Source organism: Crassostrea angulata, chromosome 10 (genome assembly GCF_025612915.1).
Source record: "Crassostrea angulata isolate pt1a10 chromosome 10, ASM2561291v2, whole genome shotgun sequence".
NCBI classification, from domain to species: Eukaryota; Metazoa; Mollusca; class Bivalvia; order Ostreida; family Ostreidae; genus Magallana; species Magallana angulata.
Window position 1 is genome coordinate 14,551,937 of NC_069120.1, and position 23,005 is coordinate 14,574,941.

Below are 23,005 nucleotides of genomic sequence, written 5' to 3' on the forward strand. Positions count from 1 at the left end.
ATGAATGCTATCCACATAAGGCAGTTGATGGGTTCTATTGATTTCCTCCAGAGATTGGTTTTAATTTATAATGAATTCAAAATATTTAATATTTTTGGCTCAAGTATTCATATAACAAATTCCATAGGATAGGCGAGACAAATCATTAAGAAAAATACTTTTGCTAGTGCTGGTACTTTTAAAAGAAAACAAAAGCAAAAATAGTTTTCAAAAGAATAAGCTTCATGATTTATTTTTTATTTTGAAAGATTAGGGGTAGGATTAGGTATACCTTGATGTTGAACTAACAAATTAATAACAATCGTTTGAAATAAAAAAATTCTTTTAACAGATACGCAACTACTGTAAATTATGTTGTACATTGAATTAAAACAAGAGGTCAATGGGCCAATGAATTGATCAACTCCAACTACCTGAGTTTACACCTGCTCTTAGTTGTTTTAATGAAATCAAACAACATTTCAAATTACAACGACGTTCAAGCACAAGAGTTTTCCCCACATTTCTTCAAACAGAAGTCCATAAAAGACTTATTTTCTAGGTGCATGTATTTCTTTGTAAAATTGTAGCTTATTCCAACCTAACAGTATGATCTCTCTATTTCCATCAAGGATAACGATAAGATTCAACGTGAAATTTCTTGACAACATCGCCTCAACATTTGTTACACAAATCATTATCTTCATTAAATCAGAAGTCATTACTTCCGACCGTGGGCCTACCTGAATGAGCCAAAGGGGTATTGAACAATATAATATCTTGAATATTTTCTTTAAAGGGGCATGTTCACGATTTTAGTCAAATTCTATTTTCCTTTTTATTATTTACAATGTTTAAGGAATGCATTTCTAATGATCAATTGAAATTTTTGAGTCAGTCGTTGCGTTATAAGCTAGATACATAGCTGTCAGTTCTTTGTCATGTTAACAAGGCTCGTGCCCTGTTTTTGTTTACTTAGGTCCAATATACCAGTTTAACTTTTTCAAGCTGATTTTTTTAATCTTCTTAATCGTTTTAACTATAGTTAAACACTTTCTAACGTTTGACACATTTATTTTAGGAATAAAACTGGAATTTTTACTTCAACATTCAAAATGTAAACAAAATCTCTGTTAACATAGCAAAGAATTGTAAGCTTTATAACTCGCTTATAACTCAACAAATGACACTCAAATTGGTTGCCTAATTGTAAAATTATTAGTCTGGCTGGCATCTATATTTAGTTTAAATGATAGTGAAAATATGTCCCACTATTTTTCAAAAATGAACTTTGAACTTTAAAATTTATGATTCCAGGAAGAAAGTATTTCTATTACATGGATTAACCCGGGCAAAAGTTTCCCCCTTAAAAGCTAGAATTACTATAGTATTTTTCAAAAGAAATAACCATTTAAAGGGGCATGTCACGATTTTAATCAAATTATATTTTTCTATTTTTATTAAACAATGCTTAAGGAATGCATTTCTAATAATCAAATGAAATTTGAGAGATATTCAAGATACAGAGCTCTCAATTCTATGTTATGTAAACAAGGTTCAGCCCTGTTTTGGTCTACATAGGTTCAATATACCAGTAAAAATCTTTTCAAGGTGATTTGTCGATTTTTTTTTATTTCAAGCATAAATAAACAGTTTCTAAAGTTTCACACATTCATTCAAAGTCTGAAACTGGAATTTTCAGCATCCAAAATTTAAACAAAATCTTTGTTTACATAGCAGTTATTTGTAAGTTCTGTAAACTCACTTATTACTCAACTTATAACACTTAAATTTTGGTTGACTATTAAAAATGTCTTACTGAAGCACTGTATACATTAAAATCGGGGAGACAAAAATGACCAAAAAATCGTGACCATGTCCCTTTAAAGAAAAGAAATTTTTACTTCCTTCGCATTGATTTTCTCTTAGAAATCTTTGTTTAAAAACTCAGTCCTATATTATTGGCCTGGCATATAATGTCCGTCTAGGAAAAGGTAATCCGAGTCACTCCAATAAAAAGAAACCTATAGAGGCATGCATGATAAATAATTAAAAAATATGATTTGTAATTAATTAGATGTTGATGTTGGATTTCCATACGTACACTTTGTCTTTTAAATTATTTGTCCGTTTAGCTATTGTTACCTCTACCACTGTAATGTATATATATGCAATATCGTTGGTGTTCAATATTAAATATCACTTATGTTATCAATATTCATATTATAGGAAAAAGCTTTCAAAATGTCTAGAACTTATGCCGTAGCCTATTGCCATCGCCAATTTACAATACAATATGTTTTAACTACATGTCTAAACCCGCCTTATTTCTCATTTGTTTACACTTTACACATTCCGTTAATTAAAAGCATATTCAACTAAATCGATGAAAATATATAAAGCACAGTAAAATTGATGTTCCATTTATGTAACAAAGTTTTCCGAAAAATTTTCACCTGTAAGTAAATTAGTAGGGACAATGATATAATTATATTGGTATAAAATTCACAAGTAAAACATGACATTATGCTGCATTTTGAAACTTTATGTTGATTAAAGAGATTTTTATTCAATCGATCACAGTGGGTTTCCATATCAAACATACTCTCTCTCTCTCTCTCTCTCTCTCTCTCTCTAGATAGATAGATAGATAGATAGATATACGTGTGTCTGGTAATTATTACACGGATAGTAAGTTCTACAGGCGTTATCAGTTAGTGACTTAAGTATAAAATAATTCATTAGAAATTATTCATGCTAGTCTCATTTTAGTACCAGTCTGATAATGTCAGCTCTACCTATCATGCTTATCAATATCAATCTTTTGTTTGATCAAAGGCAGATAAGCGAAAATTATTCTTTTTTTTGAAAGTTGTAACGAGAAAAACATAGAATTAGCTTATTGAAGCACAGTCTAAAATCTTAATTGATGTTGGAAATTGACTAGACTCTAAAAAATTTAACAAAAGCGATATTATGTGAAAAATAAATAAATAAATAAACGCAACAGAATCGACTGAAAAGGGCCCAAAACCCGATGCTAAGTGCAGTCATCCTTTGATGTATAGTTCTTTCGTACTCCTAAGAATTAGTAATATACTAGTTAATAATGTAATTTAAAAATTACTCGTGAAAACCTTTTTTCAAATATATTTATTCTGGCATATACCAGTCGTTTTTATTTTGTAAGCAAAAAACAACGAAAATTATAATGCGTATTATCAACAAAGCTTAAAAAATTTAAAATGCGAGGACAACAAATAACACAATAATATAACTTGTAGATTGCGTATTGTTGTTCAACTGCTATAGTTGAGTAACAAATCAATGTCTCGCGGAGTATTGACTCCAGTAAGTCTCTCGGTATCACTAGAAATACGTAAAGTGTCGTCACTATGTAACATGTGACCTTTTTTCGAACACACGCTGTCAGGATGCATATCTTTGGAATCTTTTCCCATTATTTTAACTTTTAAATCCTTTGAGTAAAGAAAGAGTTATAATATTATTAATTTTCTGTTGTTGAAGGCACATGACAAAACAATGTGACTTATGACATGGTCACAATTTTGGTCAAATTCTATTTTTCTGATTTTATTATGTACAAAGCTTTGGAAATGCATTTCTAATGATCAAATGAAATTTGAGAGTCAGTCAATGAGTTATAAGCAAGATACAGTTCTCACAAGTCTTTGTCATGTAAACAAGGCTCTTCGTGCCCTGTTTTTGTTTACATTTGTTCAATATATCAGTAGAAAATCTTTTTCTAGCTGATTTGTCTATGTTTTAAGCATAAATAGACAGTTACTAACGTTATATACATCTAAAACTGGAATGTTCACCTCAACATTAATTTAAAATGTAAACAAAAGCTTTGTTTACATAGCAAAGAATTGTAAGCTCTGTAACTCCCTTATAACTCAACGAATGACACTCAAATTTTGGTTTTTTATGAAAATGCGTCATTGAAGCATTGTGAACATTAAAATCGGGAAAATCATGTTTGACCAAAATCGTGACCATACCCCTTTAAATATACTATTTTTATTCAGTTTATTCAGATGTTATCTTCAAATAAATTATTAATGACTTGATAATGAATAACAAAATATCCCCTTATTTTATTATTTTTAAGTAATAATTATATTTAAAAAAAGGTTATTTTACCTGAAGAGTTTCCGTATTATTGAAAGCTCCTTTGAGTATCCTTAGGATGGTAGGAGTATCAATTTTAGCAGATACTGAAACTTTAGAGGACAGGTATTCTACAACGAAAAATAAATTACAAATATATGGCATCCAACCTTATAGCGATATACGTTCACATGTAATAAAACTTGATTGTGATATACTTAAGCTTACTGTTTGACTTCTCATATCCGTGCCCAGATTTCCCCCGATAAACGACTCCAAGTAGACCTTTCAATGTTTTTTTTAGCATGTCAAAAATGCCGAATATTTCTCCCATGCTGGCAGTCTCTTTTCGAACGGATGTAATACTGGAGTTTAAGACAGCAGCAAACACGGTTATGAGTGTGAACAAGACAAAAAACACGTAAACGAAATAGTAAATCTTTGCTATGTATGGTGAAACGATAGCCATCCCACGAAGTGAGTTTTTCCCGATCAATGTATTTGTAAGGGTGGCCCAGGCATTAAACAGATCTCGATATTCTTCTAAATTTTTCCCAAAAAGAAGACTTCCGGAAAATACGAAGGCAAAGAAAACTAAAGCAAATACTATTCCAAAGCTTAGCAATTCCGTCGATGCTGTGGTAATAACGGATATTATTTCTGTAAATTTCCGATTATATCCAAGAATTTTTATTATCCGCAGAGTTGCAATGAATACAAGCAAGGCTACGACAGTGGTATACGTTTGGTCCCAGATAACTATGTGATTAAAGTTTACGAAACTGTCCTCACCAATAGTACCCAAGTCATCATAAAACATGGTCATAGCAGTATTAGTGTACATCATTCGAGTTATGAAGGCTCCAATAGCGAAATAACCAAGCAATAAACAAACTGTATCAACTACATTCCATGCGCTTTTAACAAAGGAACATACACCTATTTTCTGAATTTGTTTGCTTGTTTGGATTGTCAGGACAATTTGATAAATGATGAATAAAATATAGCACAATACAGGGTATGTCCCAATCACATTTAACGAGTCAAAGGGTCTAAATGGTCTAATTTCAACCCATAGAAATACTCCACCTGTTTCGGTTGTTTCGATGAAAAGGTTTACATACGTAAACATATGGATATTGCCATTATATAAAGTGAATTCGACAATGATTGCTCTAGTTCCTCTGTCAATCCAGTTATTTTGTTCAATTTCATATAACATTTTGATGGCCGTTTCACGATTTTGAGTAAACTTTACGATAAATCCTCCTCCACCATACACGGTATACTCTCCCATCATAGAAGATCCCCATATATCGGCTGATTTTGTAAATTTCCAAGCACTTGCGGTAAATTTTTCTAGTTTGTAATCTTCAGAATCACAAACGGTTCGGTTATAAGGTTTCCAACCCAGGCAATATTCACTTTCGTCTTCTTCGAATTCATTGTACTTTTCATAACACAAGTGAGTTCCTGTCAGTTTTTCGTAGTCGCATTGTGCTACAACATGAAGGGGTATATATATATATATATATATATATATATATATATATATATATATATATATATATATATATACATATATATATATATATATATATATATATATATATATATATATATAAACGTCTGAAGATTGAATGAAAGCGCTAACGTTTTACTCTGTGTTGTCTTTCGTTTTTCAAATTTTCTATATATAAAACCGGACACTGCGATATTTTTTGGATTTAACTATATATATATATATATATATATATATATATATATATATATATATATTATATATATATATATATATATATATATATATATATATATATATATATATATATATATATATATATATATATACTTTGTACATGTCCACACCTCGAGCAATAGATTTTTGCTGACTTTGTATACACCAACTTTAAGCTTCTCGGCTTTGTGTGCAATTGTAACAATAATTTTGGTAATAATTGACAATGATTGTATGTGTTAAATCATTAGTGCATCTTGGGTTGAGAAAAAAAATCCGTGGTGCTTATTTAAAGAAATAAAATATAAACCAGTAATGTATTGCATATTTTGTCTTATTGTTTATTTGGACACTACATTCCTAAATAATACCCTTTTCTGTACCTTTATTCATCCGAACTTGACGAATCCTCCCTGGTCCAACTCTTATATTTGCCATATCTCCAAACCATTGTTTATCAACTGAAGTTAACTCTTGATCTGCGTAATTCGTCAGAGGGTAATACATTGGGATAAAAGCGTCACGCATCCATCGGTAGAACTCATTGGTATTTGCAATCTAACTCAATGTAAACAATTGAGAAATACAATATGTGTGCTGTACTATGAAGTCAACAAAGCCCCGCAATCCCCGCCATTTACGACTTTACGATCTTTAAATCTCAAACAGGCGTTCTAATCTAATATATTTTCAGATATATCACATTTAACCGAGTATTTAAGAAAGTTATTTTTAAAAATACAAAGTACCATTTGATGCAAGGTAGTTTTAAACTTAAGAAAATCTAACTAATATCAGATGACCAACCTCGGTGAGATTGCAGGTCTTATTGAAGTCATTGAAAAGGAACAATAAAATGAAATCCTGATTAACGAGACCGGGTCTAATTTTTTCTGCCCTAGATTTTTCAATGAATATTTTTACATGAATTTCTACTGATATAATCATTATTCTAAGATGAAAAAAATAAGACATTTACTACACCGTTTGTTAAAGGGGTCATCTCAAAGTTTGTAAATTTTAAACATAGGATCCTATGGGGTTTTGTTTGAAATGTATCAATTTTGCACATTTTTTACATTTTTTTAAACTTCTGCCCTAGGGATTTCTTTTTCTGTATTAGATATGAAAGTTATTGCTAAAAGGCATCAAATGTTTAAATAATAATACCCTTTTACCTCCTGGTTTGTTCTAGGGGTCTTATCAAAGTTGTTTTTTGTATGCCCAATTTCCCAGTTTGTCAGATAAAGGCTATCTTTTATTTGACAAAGACGGAAATGGTAATCTTTATAGTATTATCAAAACATTCAGACATATTTAAGTAATAAATAAATATATAACATCACCTATTAAAGGTCATTAATATAAAATACATGGTTACTGTCTTGAAATATATGAATTAAGCTATATTTAGGCGGGTTAAGAAAACGTGAGAGAGGGCTAGGTTGCTGAACCCTCTTAACTTTTTTGACCCGAGCCCAAATATAGCTTATACTTCGAGAAATTTATGTTTATTCCACAATATAATATCACTTTTACGCATCAAACGAGCTATTTTCAACAAATTTCGGCGAATATCTGCAGTTGAAACTATCACGCCATGGCGTCAACCAAGCAAAAAGATGACGTCACAATAATATGAAACGCTGTGCGAAAGCGCGCGTACTCGTTCTGTACTCGGCCTCGTTAGGTCTGTGATAAACAATCCCCTATTTGATCTTACGATTGAAATAAGAAATTATCACACAAAATCCTAAGCCTGATATTTATTATTTTAAAAAAAAATGTTCGAGTTATTTCTTTTAAACGACTGAAAATCCCCGTCATGAAAACTATAAAACGTAAAATTATATCATTGTCTTGAGGTGAGCAATGTTACCTTTGATAATGTGTTGTTACCAAACAGTTGCTGGTAAATATTTTGTTTCAAATGATATGATCTCTGGTCACGTTCTATGTAGCTTACACTATAAATAACAAACATAAATATTGCATAGAACAGAAGCGTGTACAAGGCATCCTTAGCATGGAGTTCTTGCTCTCTTTGTGCTTTTAATTCTCTTATGTCTTCTTTTACGGTCTCTTGGTCTGGTTTCATTAGGTCTTGAATAAATACTGAAATGTAAATGATTATTTCTTTTACTCTAAGTTTCGATACAAGATAATTATTGATCATATCACTTACCTGAGCAAATGACCCAGTTAGATGGCCTTATCTGTTAACAAAGTGGCATCTCTCTGACCCAAAAGGTTATAAAACAAATTTATGATTTTATGCTGAATTTTTATTTCAAACTGTCTTGCATCTACTTTTTTTAAACAAACTAAATTTTATTATTTTTTCGATTGAAAACCTTGATGGATATTTATTAGAGAGTTCATATATACAGACGTTACTCTTGAAAATTGGCTTCTTAATATCTAGGCTGCCTTTTTAATTTTTGTCCTGTCACATACACCTTTACAGCTGATATGACTATAGACCAAATACTGCTTTTTCATCGATGTGTACTTATATAATTATGCAGTGTGAAGAAAAAGTTGGGTACAAAATTTCAAGCGACTGCACAATAATAGTTTGGTTTTTATTTGAAGCTCCTTTATACTAATACCTTAACACAAATTTATGAGAAATTATCAGAATGGGTTAAACTTTACTTTGTCTATCCTTTTTTTCTTACTATTGACTTGTACAACCTAATAGCCTAATAGCTTCAGTTTCTGGTGTCAAAATATAAACTGAAGAAAGCATTAGGTTTCTAACTTTCTTTTTATCTCTCTCTTCTTCATTCTTTTATTAAAGCTGACATGAATTCATAAATACGCATTATTTCCCTTTTATGACCGACTACCTTCATATTAGTTGTCGATTTCTATTGTTCTGCTCATCGCTACACATCCCCTTATATAAGGCCGAGAGTACGATTCATGCTTCACTACATTCAGGTATTTCGTTCATCCGAACACGTTACCTTGGACGGAAAGACATGTAGAAACGCGTTTTGAACAAAAACGCGTTGATAACCACTATGCTGACAAGAAATATCCAATGAACGACGAAACAAGACAGACTGAAATCCAGACACAGATATTTAAAAATCCTCGAAAATTGTAGACTGTTTTCCTGTATATTATTATAATAACATCGCACATGCAGATCTGTGCAGATCGAGCAATGTCAATGATCTCATAGATTTTAGAAACGGCGTGTTTTTGTAGAAACCGATGGAAACGATGTTACGTTGTTTCTTTATTAAATTGACTATCATTTAGCTACTGTGTTGGATGCAGTGCCGCTGGGTTTTTCAAAAAGATGCAGGCGTTATGCACTCTGTATGAACGACACACGTGTTCGATGTGCATGCGAAGTAAGGCAGCACTATCTGTGCAAAATGGTACGATTACCTTGGAAATTTTTTCAAAGAATAAATATATTTTGCATTTCAGTGATTGCTGTTTTCTTCATTCTTTATTACAAATATTTTACTACAGCCAGAAAGCCTCGATCGGAAATCAACCGACCGTAACTTGCTCAACCGGTATATATACCCCAGTGGCAGTAGAGGAGCGATCGAAACTAATATTGCGACCAAATGCTTTAATGAATTCATGTCAGCTTTAATGTAATATAAGATCCTAAACTCTCCTTATTTTAATAAATTGTTGTGAAAACCTTGCCACATTCATACAGACTGGCGATGTATTTACGAAAACTAATAGGACGCAATATTATTGTTATAACACGAAGAATAAAAATTAATTTTTCCTTGTTATTTTTTCAATTTCAAGCAAAATTATAAAAAACTTTTATTGAAAAAATATCAGTGTTAATTATTTTAATGTATAGTGGAAGCTTCATTTTTATGTGCATGGACGTTTTGGATAAAAACGTTGAAGTATGACCAATAGTTCCTATGAAGAAATAAACGCCATTATCTGATGCTTCATATAACAACAAGAACGATTTTAACGTTAGACACCGGACAAATTATAATAATCTCACATTTTTTAAATACAGAATGTCATATTGACGAGCATAGTTAAATCGACTTCAAAACTTTTTAAAAACTAAAAACTGTGTTCTGGCAGAAGCAAGATGAATATGGTAATTTGTTTTAAACTGTTCATAAAAAAAGCCGAAAGATAGTACAAAACCATACCTATATCAGCTCGTTGTACTTCCGATTTGTAAGTTGAAATTGATTTTTGTAATGTTTTGATGGACACTGAAGGGCAATCGCCATCAGGAGACTTCTTGAACAGGAGGGCCAAAATAAAGGCGAGTATGGTAATCTAAAATTATTCCAATCATACCTTACTTTAACACATTGAATAAACTGATAATTAAGTTTTTACAAATTCAAACTTCACTCTCCTTTCCTTGAATTCTACACTTGCAAACAGTATATATATATATATATATATATATATATATATATATATATATATATATATATATATATATATATATATATATATATATATATATATTTTAAAGGGCTATGTATGATACTAGCAAGAAGCCAACATAATTCGCATTTATTTTAAGTGTTTCAGGTACATTAAATTGTTGCGTTATTTTAAGAAGAGTTGATATAAAATGTATTTTTTGACTAATTATTTAATTTATTTGCTCTCACTGGCAGACTATGACTTTAAAAGTAACGCGCTTTATTTTAATTCAATCATAATCAATCATTTTTAAAATCTTTTTTCGAATTGAAAATATAGAGCGACGCTTTGAACAAAAACGAACTTTTTTGTCATATATCAGTATTGGATATATATATATATTTAGTGAAAATATTTTGTTTGCTCAAGCTATTGCTCAATGTTTTCTTTAACAAAAATCGGCTTGAAAACGAGCCGTTTTGTGCTAAAAATGCAAAAATGGCAGGAAAAGGTAAACGTTATGGTGTCATATTTCTAAATTAGGGGCACTTAAATCAAAATAAAGATGATGAAAAACCTTCAAAATAATGTATATATGTGCAAAGAAAACAAAGTTTAACGTACTGATGTTTAACATTCAAATTTTCAGTATAGAGTTTTAAATTTCATATACTTTTACGCTGGTTTTTCTCAAGAATCATAATTATAATGAAAGCGAAAAAAAAGAGATTGAAAAGAAAGAGATCTAGAGAGAAAGAGAAATAAGACCACCTTTACTGGATCAACTACAAAGAATGACTCCAGGAAGCTTAAGATAAAAGTTGTGATCCACTCCTCTGACTTTGATTTCCCCCATTCCATGCTTATCAGAAAAAGATAAAACGTAGATCCGACTATGCTCAAAAAATTAATACTCCATGCTATATAGATAGTCCAGTATGGAAATGGTAGACGATTTTGAACAAATGCATCATCTAAAGGATCTTTTTCCTTTATAAAGCAACTCTTATCCTTTATAAGTTTTGAAACCCTTTTGTTTAATGATTTCTCTGTCGTATTATCGTTAGGTTTTGAAGCAAATTTCGGACGACTTTTTCTAAAAATAAGCACAACAAAGATAACTGGAGGGGTTGTGATGAGAATACTTTGAATTGAAACTATAAGATTAGTCATTGAAAATCGAATGAAACCAATTTTAACTTCGTCTGCAGGTTGTATATCTTCTGTGGATTTGAAAAACATGGCGTTTGTAAGCATTGTCAATATCAAAAAAGTAACAAGGCAAGCAAGTCTCTGTACTCGCGTAAAGTTACTCTTTTCCGGTCTGATAATAATAGACAACCAAAGATGATTATCTGTGAGACTCTTTTGAATATGCTGGGAAAACAATATTTTAAAATCTTGATTCTGTCCACACTCTGGAATGATCCTCTCTATTTTGCCATCCTCGTGATCAAGAGCCAACCATTGTTCACAAAGGAAAGTGTACCTACAAATGTAAGAATTTGTGATACTCTATACTGAACTTATGTCTTATCATTATAATTCAAACAAATGCTATTAAACATGAAATTCGACATGTGTGATCAATAGCATAAAGTCTATTGTTCTTCCACTTTCCTGAATTTTGCGTTTATGGTCTCTTCACATAATAAGTGAGTATTCCACAAAGTCCTTATTATGTAAGGTCTTACCTGTTGCGAGTTTGTACGTCATCGATTATAACTTTATCCAGATACCAACTTTGAAGGTCTCCACAACCTGCACTATCATGCCATATTCTTAAATAAGTTAGATCTCCAAGACACGCACTTGTTCCCATAAAAAATCTCTTAATGCTTGATGTTTCAAATCCCTGTAAAAATTATTCCTATTTTTTACACTTATTCTTGGTCTCCTTAACATTCATATACATGTACCTATTATTCAAGGACTATTTTATCGATCAACTTTCTGTGGAAATTATCTTAAATCATTTATCGGGGAATTTCATTACCTGTATGACTAACATAACAATAAATAACATTTTTTAAAATACAAAATACCTCCGTTATTCCATCGGTCAGTAGACGCACCCCAGTATCGTCATCCTCACCCGATAATACGAAACAGACGTTAGATTTTGTACCAGATCCTCTCCTGAATCCTGTATGAACTGTTATGAGATAGAAATACCTGTCCGTCGCCTCACTATCCGCCAAAAAGTAAATTGACCACTGAAAACACATAGAAAATATTGATGATGGATAAGAAAATTATGATGTCGCATTTACTTCGAGTTTCAAGTTCTGAGAGAATAATGACATATCAGACACACCTTCTCAAGATCCTTTATGTCTTTCTTTCTTAAAATTATCATGCAAACGATCGTCACGGAAAAGATCCCGATCAGTGTTCCATAGACTGCAGCATTTTCCAGATCAATCTGAATGTTATCAAAATCTATAGTATTTGGAGGAACGTAAAACGTGGTGGCAAAGATAGTTCCCCTTGACTTTGTTTTCGTGCATCTACAATTTGTCTCCTCTAACGTGCTACTCTCTAATACCTATAACACAAGGCTCATTTAAATCAAATAAGTACATAATTCCTAATAATCAAATACGCATATCTTTAAACAGAAATAGATACAATCTACAATTTTTATTATCAAGTAAAAACTATTTTATGAAATGGACTTTAAATTACAGGTAACCCTTAAAACTAATTCAGTTTTTAATTTATATACGATACTAATTTCACCGACCTGACATCCGGTTGACACCCAGTCCTGTTCTTCCTCATCCCAAGTCCGACATCCTGTTGTCGCAACAGCAAATGCAAAATTTGACGAAGATGAGTCAAATATTGAATTATTTTGTGATGTGTTCACACTGTCTTCGATGCTTTGAATAGTACTATGAATACTTGAATTTGTATGATCCTGGGTAGCTCTTCTTTTCCTTGAGGATCTTTTTTCATTCACATTAGCTACATCTTCATTTAAGAACATTAAAGAAAGCGAAAATTAACTACCCAATGCACAAGTGAAGACAAAAAATTTATTAGGTATGGAAACTATATTATTTTTACACGGAGACGTAAGAAAAACATCCGTTAAAAGTCATAAACGTGTTTGCACAAGTATATATGAATTAACTAAGTTAATTCTTAAATTCATTATTTTACAAGTGCATAATACAACAACGTTGTAATTGAGGCTTCGTAAATAGTTTACCACGGAATAAATCTGTTTATTTTGTTTTGCTGCTACAAAGAGAATGCAGGTAAAGACTTTTGAGTTACTTTATAGCATGAAAAGTAATGCAGCGGTTATGTTTCATTATTTCTGTACCTTTCATGGGTTTAATCCCGAAATAGCAGACTCCCTCATCACATATATTTGGTGGAATAATAAATTTAAATCCATCTTTTGTCAGGTCCCGAACAGAGAGCCTTCTTTTCCAAACATATTTCCCTTTGCTTTGTCGGGGATAATTAGTTTTGCCTAAATATATTGTGTACAGGTTATCACTTCCGCTGGAAAGGTCTTCTGGGTTTAGATATGCAATAAGTGTATCCTCTTTGCTCTTTACGTATATTCTGAGATACATGAAGCCATCTGGATCTTCTGGGAATGTCTTCGGTGTGTATCGTTGCATATATCTATATGCAGGCAGTTTACTTTTGAATTTGATGGTTGGAGCAATATTTCCTTCTAAGTTGACGGATGCAATTGAGGAAGTGAGAAGGTTTGAATTATTACCATACATGAGTGGATTTTTCGTCGTAATTGACATCTGAAATAAATAAAAGTACATTAATGATGCAAATGATAGGAGTAATTGTTATAAAATATAAGCTGATGTGCCGTTCTTGTGAACAAATTACAGCTGTAAAACTGATCAAGATTTCGCAATTGTCCATTTACCTTAATTTGGACAATAGTATTGGCATCTGGGTTTGAATCGTTTAAGGATGACGCATTTAGTACATTAGATGTCATTACTGGAATTTGAGTTGATGTGGGTATGGATGTTGGCTCAAGTAGGAGCGTATCATTAAAAGATGATGATGCTTCAACAAAATCAACTTGAACTCCCTGATATAAAGACTGACTTTTGTTGACAATGTTACCAAGAGTACCCACTTCTGTTGTTACTTTAATCCCTTTATCAATTACACTTTTCGATCCCTCCCCGACTTCTTGTTGCACAATCATTGCCTTTTCAATATCTTCCAGTATTTTTCTTATAGATTTTGCTGTTCTCTTTGCCTGTAAAACATGACAATCAAACACGTGCTGAGTTTGAATGAACTTTAGGTATTCATAAACCGATTCTATGCAGAAATATATTTTTCTTACGAAATATTTTTTTCCTTTTTGTTTATTCCGGGCTTTCTGTACTTCTTTGTATTTTTTCTTTGCTCGTCTCCATAGATCTTTGCGTGATATATTGTTTCTAAAATCAACATCTCTTTTGTATTCCTTGAGTAGGTTTTGGTATATGGAATCCTCTGTTATTACTTCAGTCGGGTCATAAACTTCATCAGGAAGCAACGTATCAGTTATCTGACCCAACGATGATAGGGTATCTGCAATTTTACAAGAGAAATTAGTTTAAGGCACTATTTGCATATAGTTCAAGATACAATCATAGTGAACTTCATATACATGTATGATACATGTGATATAAAAAATATCACTCTAAAATAGGCTAATACTTTTTTGTGTTCAAATAAAAAACTGTTTGCCTGGCTTTTATATTTCTTATTAAAATTGACTTTGTATTCCTATGTATAAGCAAATTAAACATTAAAACACCGATACTTACTATCTATAGCGCCAGCAATGGTAGCAATACTCTCTACCGGAAACGGCAGTATGTTTGCGTTTTCTAAAATACTAGCCATTATAGTTGTAGCGACTTCAGTTATGTTTTCCTAAAACAGTTAATTACATTACTCATTGTCTGACAATATGTTTTTAAGAAATATAAATTATCGATACTTAAAGTTAAAGATTTTTTTAATTTAATGGCAATTTTAGAGAGTAATTGATGAATATATCAATGAACCACAATGTAATAGTAACAGAACTGAAGGCGGATGAAATGTTTTTCCATTTTTTTTACTCGAATTTAATTCCGGTTTTTTTTTTACCGCAGAATCTGTTGTAATAAAATCAGGATTCTTGGTGACAGACATTAGAGTACTTGATATCTGTTGACCATCAGCAGGACTGAATACTTTAGGCTTCGTGTTGTTTCCGGGGGTGACAGTATTCAGCAATGCACCTGCGATTTTCACTGCTTCCTTCATTCATCCCATTGTTTAGATAATATAAAAAAATTAAGTATAACTGTGTTTAGTTACACGGTAGATAGAAAGATAGATAGATAGATAGATAGATAGATAGATAGATAGATAGACTGACATGCAGGCAGTGACAAATAGTGCCTAATCATAGTATATTGCTACATGTACATTTATGGTATACTGTTTTCTTGTCGCTATATTTAAGTCCTAAACCTATACTAAATCATTATATCCACATCACACAACTCTTCCATTTCCAAAATTAATTGTGTTTAAAGGAAAGGGTGATATTTGTTGCACAATATGAAATGTAGCACTTTTAAGGAAGGAGTCTTGTCTGGTTTTTAAAATATCAAAAATATATTTTAACCAAATACCCGTCTTGGATTATGGTCAATATAACAAATTCCATGTCAACTCATGTCTATGTAATAATTATTTTAATAGCACCTTTTGTTATTTCATTGGGATGTAAATTTGATTCAGTCAATTGAGCTTAAACAAATTAATCAGAATTAACTGATTTTTTTAATATGTTCTACGGACATTTTAAACATGGATTTTAAAAGAAATAAAGAATTTAAAGAATTTATTTCATTATTTTTTCTATAAACTTTTTATTTCTATCTAAATTCTGAGAGTAATATATGCAAGTCAAATTACATAGTATGCAGGTTCCTATATCTAAATAACTTATATGTTGACTCCCTCCTTAAGTACTAAATTGCGATATCATTAACACAGTATCATGGTCAGTTTCATCATGCACCTTTTGGTAGCGTCCTGTCACAGGGCTCAGACTTTCATCTTCGTTATCATCATCACCATCGTCTTCATCTTCATCAGTCTACATTTACAGAAAAATAAGTATCAACGACGGTTTTCTGTTGTCATGTGTACACCGTTTACTTTGTTTCCTTTTTATTATATATTTTTTAAAAATTTATTGCCATTTTGTCAATTTTACCGTTACGTTTTATATTATAACAAGAGCAATATAAGTAAAATAAAATTATGCTATTTTTCTAGTATTTAATTTTGTTTGCAAACGTCATCGTTTTTAAATATGTATGTATGTTTTAATACTGTCTTGATGAAATAGATTAGATTTATTATTCATACTTTGTTTCTTGACTTGGTACGAGTCATTAAAAGAAAGCTGTATTACTATGCATGTACATGAACAGGTACCCATAACCAATATTTTTAACATAAATCCAGTAACTCAGATACTCTTACCTTTACCCTTACGTGCAAATGATAAAATAAATACATTTATATGTCTTTAAATATCAACCTGTTCAATGACATCTTGTGATGATTCTTTGAAGTAGGACAACACAGAACCGACAAGACGAACAACTGCCATATCGTTTCCACCAGATGCAGTTATGTTAAAAAGACCGGAAAAGGAATCAAAGAGCTCATCCAAAGCTTTTGTGTCCTTATCATCTGTTGGAATGAAGTTCTCTACGGGTTTTACCTTTAAAAACACCACGACGTCATAAAAGAGAATAGCAAATATACATGTTACATTCTTATTACAAAGGTGCCAACTAGGATGATACATAGCATGTTTAAATAGCTCCCTTTAGGAAAAATATCGAAAAAGGGATAACTAACTGCTATTTTAAATCACATTTAAAAATTCATCTAATGTTTTAAATTCATTACTTGATTTGCTGGCATGACATTTGGATGATAGACATGCTACGTGTACTGTGAAATCATTAGAATTTATTGTGGCTCAATTTTCGTGGTATTCGTGGGTAACCCTTTCCTATGAATTAACATCCTCGACGAAATCAAATTTAAAAAGAGTTATCTTTTTTAATGAAATTGAAGACCGACTTATCAGACAATAAAAAAAAACAAACAAACAAAACAAGCATTCTGAGAGTATTGCATAAGCAATCAAGTCCCCTACCGGTTTGTAGAAATTTGTGAAAACAATGCACTGTTATGCAGACTATTATTTCTTACCGTCTTCTGTAGCCCGAATAACCAGACTAACCCGATAACGAACCAGATTGTAATAATACAAAAACCATGTCGATTAAATTTACAACACAATGCTTGACACTATTTTACAGAACTTATTTGTATGTTAGAAACAATAAAGGAATGGTCCAAGTAATGCACGATACTATTACTGACTACATACTTTCCTCATTTATTCAATACATACCGAATCCGATAACGAACCCGAATATTAAAAAATTGGAATATAAAAAATTAATTTTCCGGAAAATACAAGCTGTTCAGCAAATCTCACATTATTCTTCAAACGCATAAAGAAAAAAAGTGTGGAAAACTGAAGTAGGGCAGACGGACGGACGGACGGACGGACAGACAGACAGACGGACGGACGGACAGACGGACTGACGGACGCAGAGGAAACCTATAGTCCCGTCCAGTGAAAACCGGTAAGGAACTAAAAAAAAACAATCCACAAAAATTGTCCCACATCAATTTAAATGATTCCACAGTATTTCCTCACAAGTAAAACGTTTACTTGCCTTCACTTGAGCCGTTGTTGAATTGTAATCACCATATTTATCAAATACATAAACGTGAATATCCAGAGTGTAATTAAAATCTTTATTTCCAAGAGGTAATTGCATATTTATGGCGGAACTTTCTCCTGTAAACAAAAGTAATACAGAACTATATCAAATAATATCATATTTTCCTTTATTTACCTATTTACCTAAAAAGAACTTTTAATAAGAAATGAAAATACATGTATGTTAAAGGGGCAGAGGCACATATTTTCTATTTTCAACCTACTTTTATCGTTAATATTAATATTTTATTTCCTAATTGGAATTCATAATTTGAATGCCGTTTTCGAGTTTCAAAGTGCTCACAAACGCTTTCTTTTGAAAATGTGCCTCATGCCTTGTTTTTTAAAATATTTTTTTAATTTTTCTATTTACATCAAATGAGTATAATAACTTTTATTATAATAAGTTCATTTTTTGCAATCCAATTTGCTATGTGGGGCAACTTTTATCTCATTTGATTCTGGTTTAATCTTGTATGTTACCATCAACAATTATTAAACGATTTAGATTGCAAGGAACAGTCTCAGTTACAGATTGATTCGTTATAGATCGGGATATACAACTTATAATGAATACGTTTTTGTGTGGATAATTGCTGTAAAAAAGATAATATTGTTAGCATTGTAAGCATTTCTTAATTCTAAGTAAAAGGAGTATATATTATTATACATTCGAAATAATTTTATTTTATCTATTTTGATTTGATAAAAAAAAATTTGCAACATCTACCACACGAAATCAAATCATTTATATTCATTTTTAAAGAAGTCACACCTCCTCTATAAAGTGCAGTTTTCGTTTCTTTGACAGTTCCGGAAGCGTTCGATTTTGACACCACTTCATACAGGTACGTCAATGGCTCTTGTTCTTTAGTGTCTACATCGAGATTGCGCTCAAGTCTGCTTCCTTCATCCAACCAATTATTACAGACAATGTCAAAGGTAGTTTTCATTGCCTGTCCTAAATCGATCATGAGAAATTTAATGAATCTAGAGTGGAGACATAAACCAAAAATGTATGGTTTAACTCATTTAATCAATTTTCTGGTGATCAAATGAAAGAGCAGAGTAGTTTTAAAATTTGTATTCGCGTGCGAGAAATTTTTGCGAGGTTCGCGAAGGCCTCGTCGTCGCGAATATTTCTCGCCGCGATGTTGTCTACTTTTTATAACAAAACGGGTATGGATATAGCTTGATCGCGAACATTAGTCGTCATGAACCACTCTTGCATGAGTAAATCGCGAAATAATGTCGTCGCGAATAAAAGTTGGTTTACAGTAATCAAGGTTATACCTTCCTCTGGAACTACTTTACAGTCTCCATGGTGCGGTAGATAATTTGTTCTGATGTCCATGGCTACAGTACTGGTTCCTTCCCGATTCTCCAAAGATGTTTCAAGTTTTAACAGATAACGCTCTCCTGGTTCAAGTGAGTTTTCCTTCAGTACCATAGTTGCCGAATCGTTGCCTAGCATGAAATAATAACAAAACATTGATGAACCAGGTTATGTTTTTTTAATATAACACAGGGGGTGTCATAATGGAATTTTAATATCAATTCTATGTATTAAAGAATCAAAATTCGGTAGCCACGCATTGTCACAGATTTTTTTCATACTTGACAATTTGATAGACTTTGGTGAGTAACAAAGCCTAACACCATTTGTTTGTTGCTATGTGGTCCTGTTGCCATGGTAACCAAGGGTAAAGATGTAAAGATGGCATTTTAATGCTTTTTTGAGAACATATTGTAAGTAATGTGCAGAACTTGGGGTTTCCTGGGTAGAACATATTATTAAAAATAGTTGTCATTTTTTAAAAGAAAGAAACAAATTCATGGAGAAACACATATTTATAGGGCGTTTCCATGGTTACTAAACAGAAATTCTAAAATCTGTTTTCTTCATTTAATTTGAATAAAAAGTGCAAATCTTGGATTTTTCGGTAAACACTATTATGATTGTGCAATTAAGAATTTAAATATGAAAATTGAGAACCGTTGCTACGGTAAAAAGCTTAAAAATAAGGAAAATTATAATATTTTCAGGCATCTTTGAATCGGTATTTTTCAATTATAATAAATAAATATATAAAATCAAATTATGAGAAAAAATAAAGTATGTCCTTAATTTCAATGACACTTGAAAAAATCTGAAATTTTCTAAAAATGACTGCCGTTGCTACGGACTTTTCAAAAAGTTAGAATATCTGTGTGATTTTTAGGCAACATAATTTTCCATGGCAACAACACTTCTCTGTTGCATAACAAAGCTTTTTGTGGTATATAATGAAAATTTATATACATTTTCACAAATTCCACCTAAAACAATTGCAACAAAAATTCTATTATTGGGAGTTAAAGTATATCAAAATTATCCTTAATTTCTCAATTTATTGGCCTTGTTGCCATAGCAACGGATGTCAATTTTCATAATAAAATATATATAGCATGGACATTGATATGGATGTAACATTTTAAAAGTATTGGTTTCTCCATCAATTTTCTGATAAAATTAAATAATTAAAAATAGGACAAAGGCTGTTTTATGTCTTTGATAGTTTACATTAATGGGCAAAACCTTCTTAAATGGCTTCAAAGTAGGTAAGTTTTGCTATTTTTCCATCTTAAGCCTCGATTACTATGGCAACGGTTACCCCTAGCAACCAACTTTTAGTGGGTTTTTTTTGCGTTTTATACCTAGGTGTGTCCATGTATGAAATATAAGAAAAATTGGTGACTATGCGTGTCCAGACCCTTTTATAAATCTTTGATTCTTACATAGAATTGATCTTAAGTATTTCTATTGGAATAACATTGAAAATATTTGCATCTAAAACGTTTTTGGATACAAATAGGTTTAAAAGATGCAATATGTTATGTGACGGTATATGATTTTATACAACTCGCTTGTGTCTTCTATCCTCTTCCCAAAAAATGATAACTTTTTAAATAAGACTCATATACTACGACAAAGCATGAAGAATTTCATCTATTAAGTGTTATTTTGTTCTTTGGAAACGTGTACGAAGGTTTTGTATGTTACACAACGCATACCTGTCGCTGTCATGTTGATAAAATTATCTACTTCTACTTCTTTCTTTTCTTCCCCTTTCCCTCCCACAAGCTTGTAAAGTCTCCATGAAAATATCGGTACTTCATTGGGCTGACAATCCAAACACACGGCGTACAGCTTCATCTTAGACGTTACGGCATATTTCTCGGCACAGTTCATACTGCAGCTATTAAAACACATGTTGAATTTAATGCACAAATAAACAAAAACAAATCCACATTTAAACATACAAATTCTACTTGCAAAATATTTTTACTGTATATTGTCATCCACGTGACCTCGGCAAAAATGTTCAGCATCAGAGAGAGAGAGAGAGAGAGAGAGAGAGAGAGGGAGAGAGAGAGAGAGAGAGAGTCTAACCTAAGAATACACATGCAAGCATGCAAGATAAGCCCGTTGCTACGCTTTTTGCTGTATACGAGGGTTGTTAGAAAAGTTCGCGCACACGTTCGATCGTGAGCGGACTATTCGAATGATAGCAACGAAACTTTTCAGATCAAGATGACAAACGTTGTTTTATGTGCTAAAAAACTATATACGGGCAAAACCTTATCAAATGGCTTCAAAGAATGTTAGATTTGCTATTTTCTATCTTTAGCTTCGGTTTCCATGGCAACAGTTACCCCAGTAACCAATTGTAGTGTCCTTTTTCATTTTATATCTACATATAGGTGGATCCGTGTGTGAAATATAAACAAATTGGCGAATATGCGTGACCAGGCCCTAAATAAATCTTTGATTCTTGCTTAAAAGTAATATTGACGGCAACTGATAGAAATACATGAAAATAGGTTGCGCTTAACTAAATTCGTTTTATATTGGTCATCTGAAAAGTTTTTTTTTTAAATGATTCCATCCAACATTATAGGACACAATGTGTGCTCCTTGTGTATGGAGTGAGGGATATTTTTAATAAGGTATCAAACAGATATTAATATTTTAAAAGTTTAAAATAATTAACCCCTGGCTTGGAATCACGAATTTTAGATTTCCTAGTTAATACTTACATAATTCTACTCTTGATTTCACATGCTGGATGGTAGACAGTAAATACCTACTTATCAACGGTTTAAGCGATGGAAAAGGTATTTAATCTTGTCAATAAAAAGATTCTCTTACAATGTAAGTTCACTCGCTGCAATCAAACCTCATGTCCCACTAGGTCTCCGAGCAAGACGGATATTGTTAGCAATGAAAAAAATAATTATGAAGTATCGTGCAAACTAATTCCGACCCAATGACAATTTTGTACCGAAGTATCTTGTTAAGTGTCATCAATGTTTTGTATAAATGTTAAAAAACGCGCGTTTTCGGAGCTAAGATCGTCAAAATTGACATGTGCGTTTAAATGGGTGGCTGCACGGAAAATGTTTAACAGATATTCATTCTTGGCTAACATACAAAAATCCACATTAGAGATTAGATATTATTAAAATGAATAGTTCTGTTTTACTTGAGAAGCATTTCTGGGGGATCTCCATTTATAATTCCTATCAGTTGTGTGAAATATGTCGACTTCTGACCGTCGCTAACGTTGACTGTGACTGCGTAACCATTAGCGGTTGTGACGTCAAGATATCTTTTTCCTCTATCCAAAACTGTTGTATCTCCCTGTTGGCTCGTCATATTACAATATCCGATGCATTGGTTGCTTTCTATTTTTCTGTAGTCATTGGAAGAAAACCTTATAAAATGAAGAAAAAATATTATTGAACAATGAAATCGTAATTAAACGAGTATTATTGCAATTCGTTTACTTCTAATGAGATACGCATGAGTACGCCAGCGAAATTCTAATTAAACAAGAGTGCATTTGCGTGCCCTG

General features: G+C 31.8%; 1 protein-coding gene across 2 annotated transcripts in view; it reads right to left on the reverse strand.

Moving 5' to 3' along the window:
* Positions 1 to 3,127: 3,127 nt before the first annotated feature.
* The window catches only part of LOC128165123 (uncharacterized), a 42,415-nt gene continuing 22,537 nt past the window's right edge, over positions 3,128 to 23,005 (reverse strand). For both annotated transcript variants that reach the window (XM_052829337.1, XM_052829338.1), the window contains 23 exons: positions 22,634 to 22,864; positions 21,162 to 21,346; positions 19,401 to 19,574; positions 18,883 to 19,068; positions 18,061 to 18,185; positions 16,839 to 17,024; positions 16,311 to 16,388; positions 15,386 to 15,538; positions 15,058 to 15,166; positions 14,589 to 14,818; positions 14,154 to 14,498; positions 13,578 to 14,022; positions 12,990 to 13,219; positions 12,561 to 12,791; positions 12,289 to 12,459; positions 11,938 to 12,098; positions 11,015 to 11,732; positions 10,012 to 10,144; positions 7,731 to 7,966; positions 6,235 to 6,409; positions 4,342 to 5,613; positions 4,147 to 4,244; positions 3,128 to 3,458 (listed from right to left, as the gene is read on the reverse strand). In XM_052829337.1, coding sequence (XP_052685297.1) covers positions 3,279 to 3,458; positions 4,147 to 4,244; positions 4,342 to 5,613; positions 6,235 to 6,409; positions 7,731 to 7,966; positions 10,012 to 10,144; positions 11,015 to 11,732; positions 11,938 to 12,098; positions 12,289 to 12,459; positions 12,561 to 12,791; positions 12,990 to 13,219; positions 13,578 to 14,022; positions 14,154 to 14,498; positions 14,589 to 14,818; positions 15,058 to 15,166; positions 15,386 to 15,538; positions 16,311 to 16,388; positions 16,839 to 17,024; positions 18,061 to 18,185; positions 18,883 to 19,068; positions 19,401 to 19,574; positions 21,162 to 21,346; positions 22,634 to 22,864 — 6,052 coding nt within the window. In that variant the 3' untranslated portion in view covers positions 3,128 to 3,278. The remainder of the gene's footprint in view (positions 3,459 to 4,146; positions 4,245 to 4,341; positions 5,614 to 6,234; positions 6,410 to 7,730; positions 7,967 to 10,011; positions 10,145 to 11,014; positions 11,733 to 11,937; positions 12,099 to 12,288; positions 12,460 to 12,560; positions 12,792 to 12,989; positions 13,220 to 13,577; positions 14,023 to 14,153; positions 14,499 to 14,588; positions 14,819 to 15,057; positions 15,167 to 15,385; positions 15,539 to 16,310; positions 16,389 to 16,838; positions 17,025 to 18,060; positions 18,186 to 18,882; positions 19,069 to 19,400; positions 19,575 to 21,161; positions 21,347 to 22,633; positions 22,865 to 23,005) is intronic.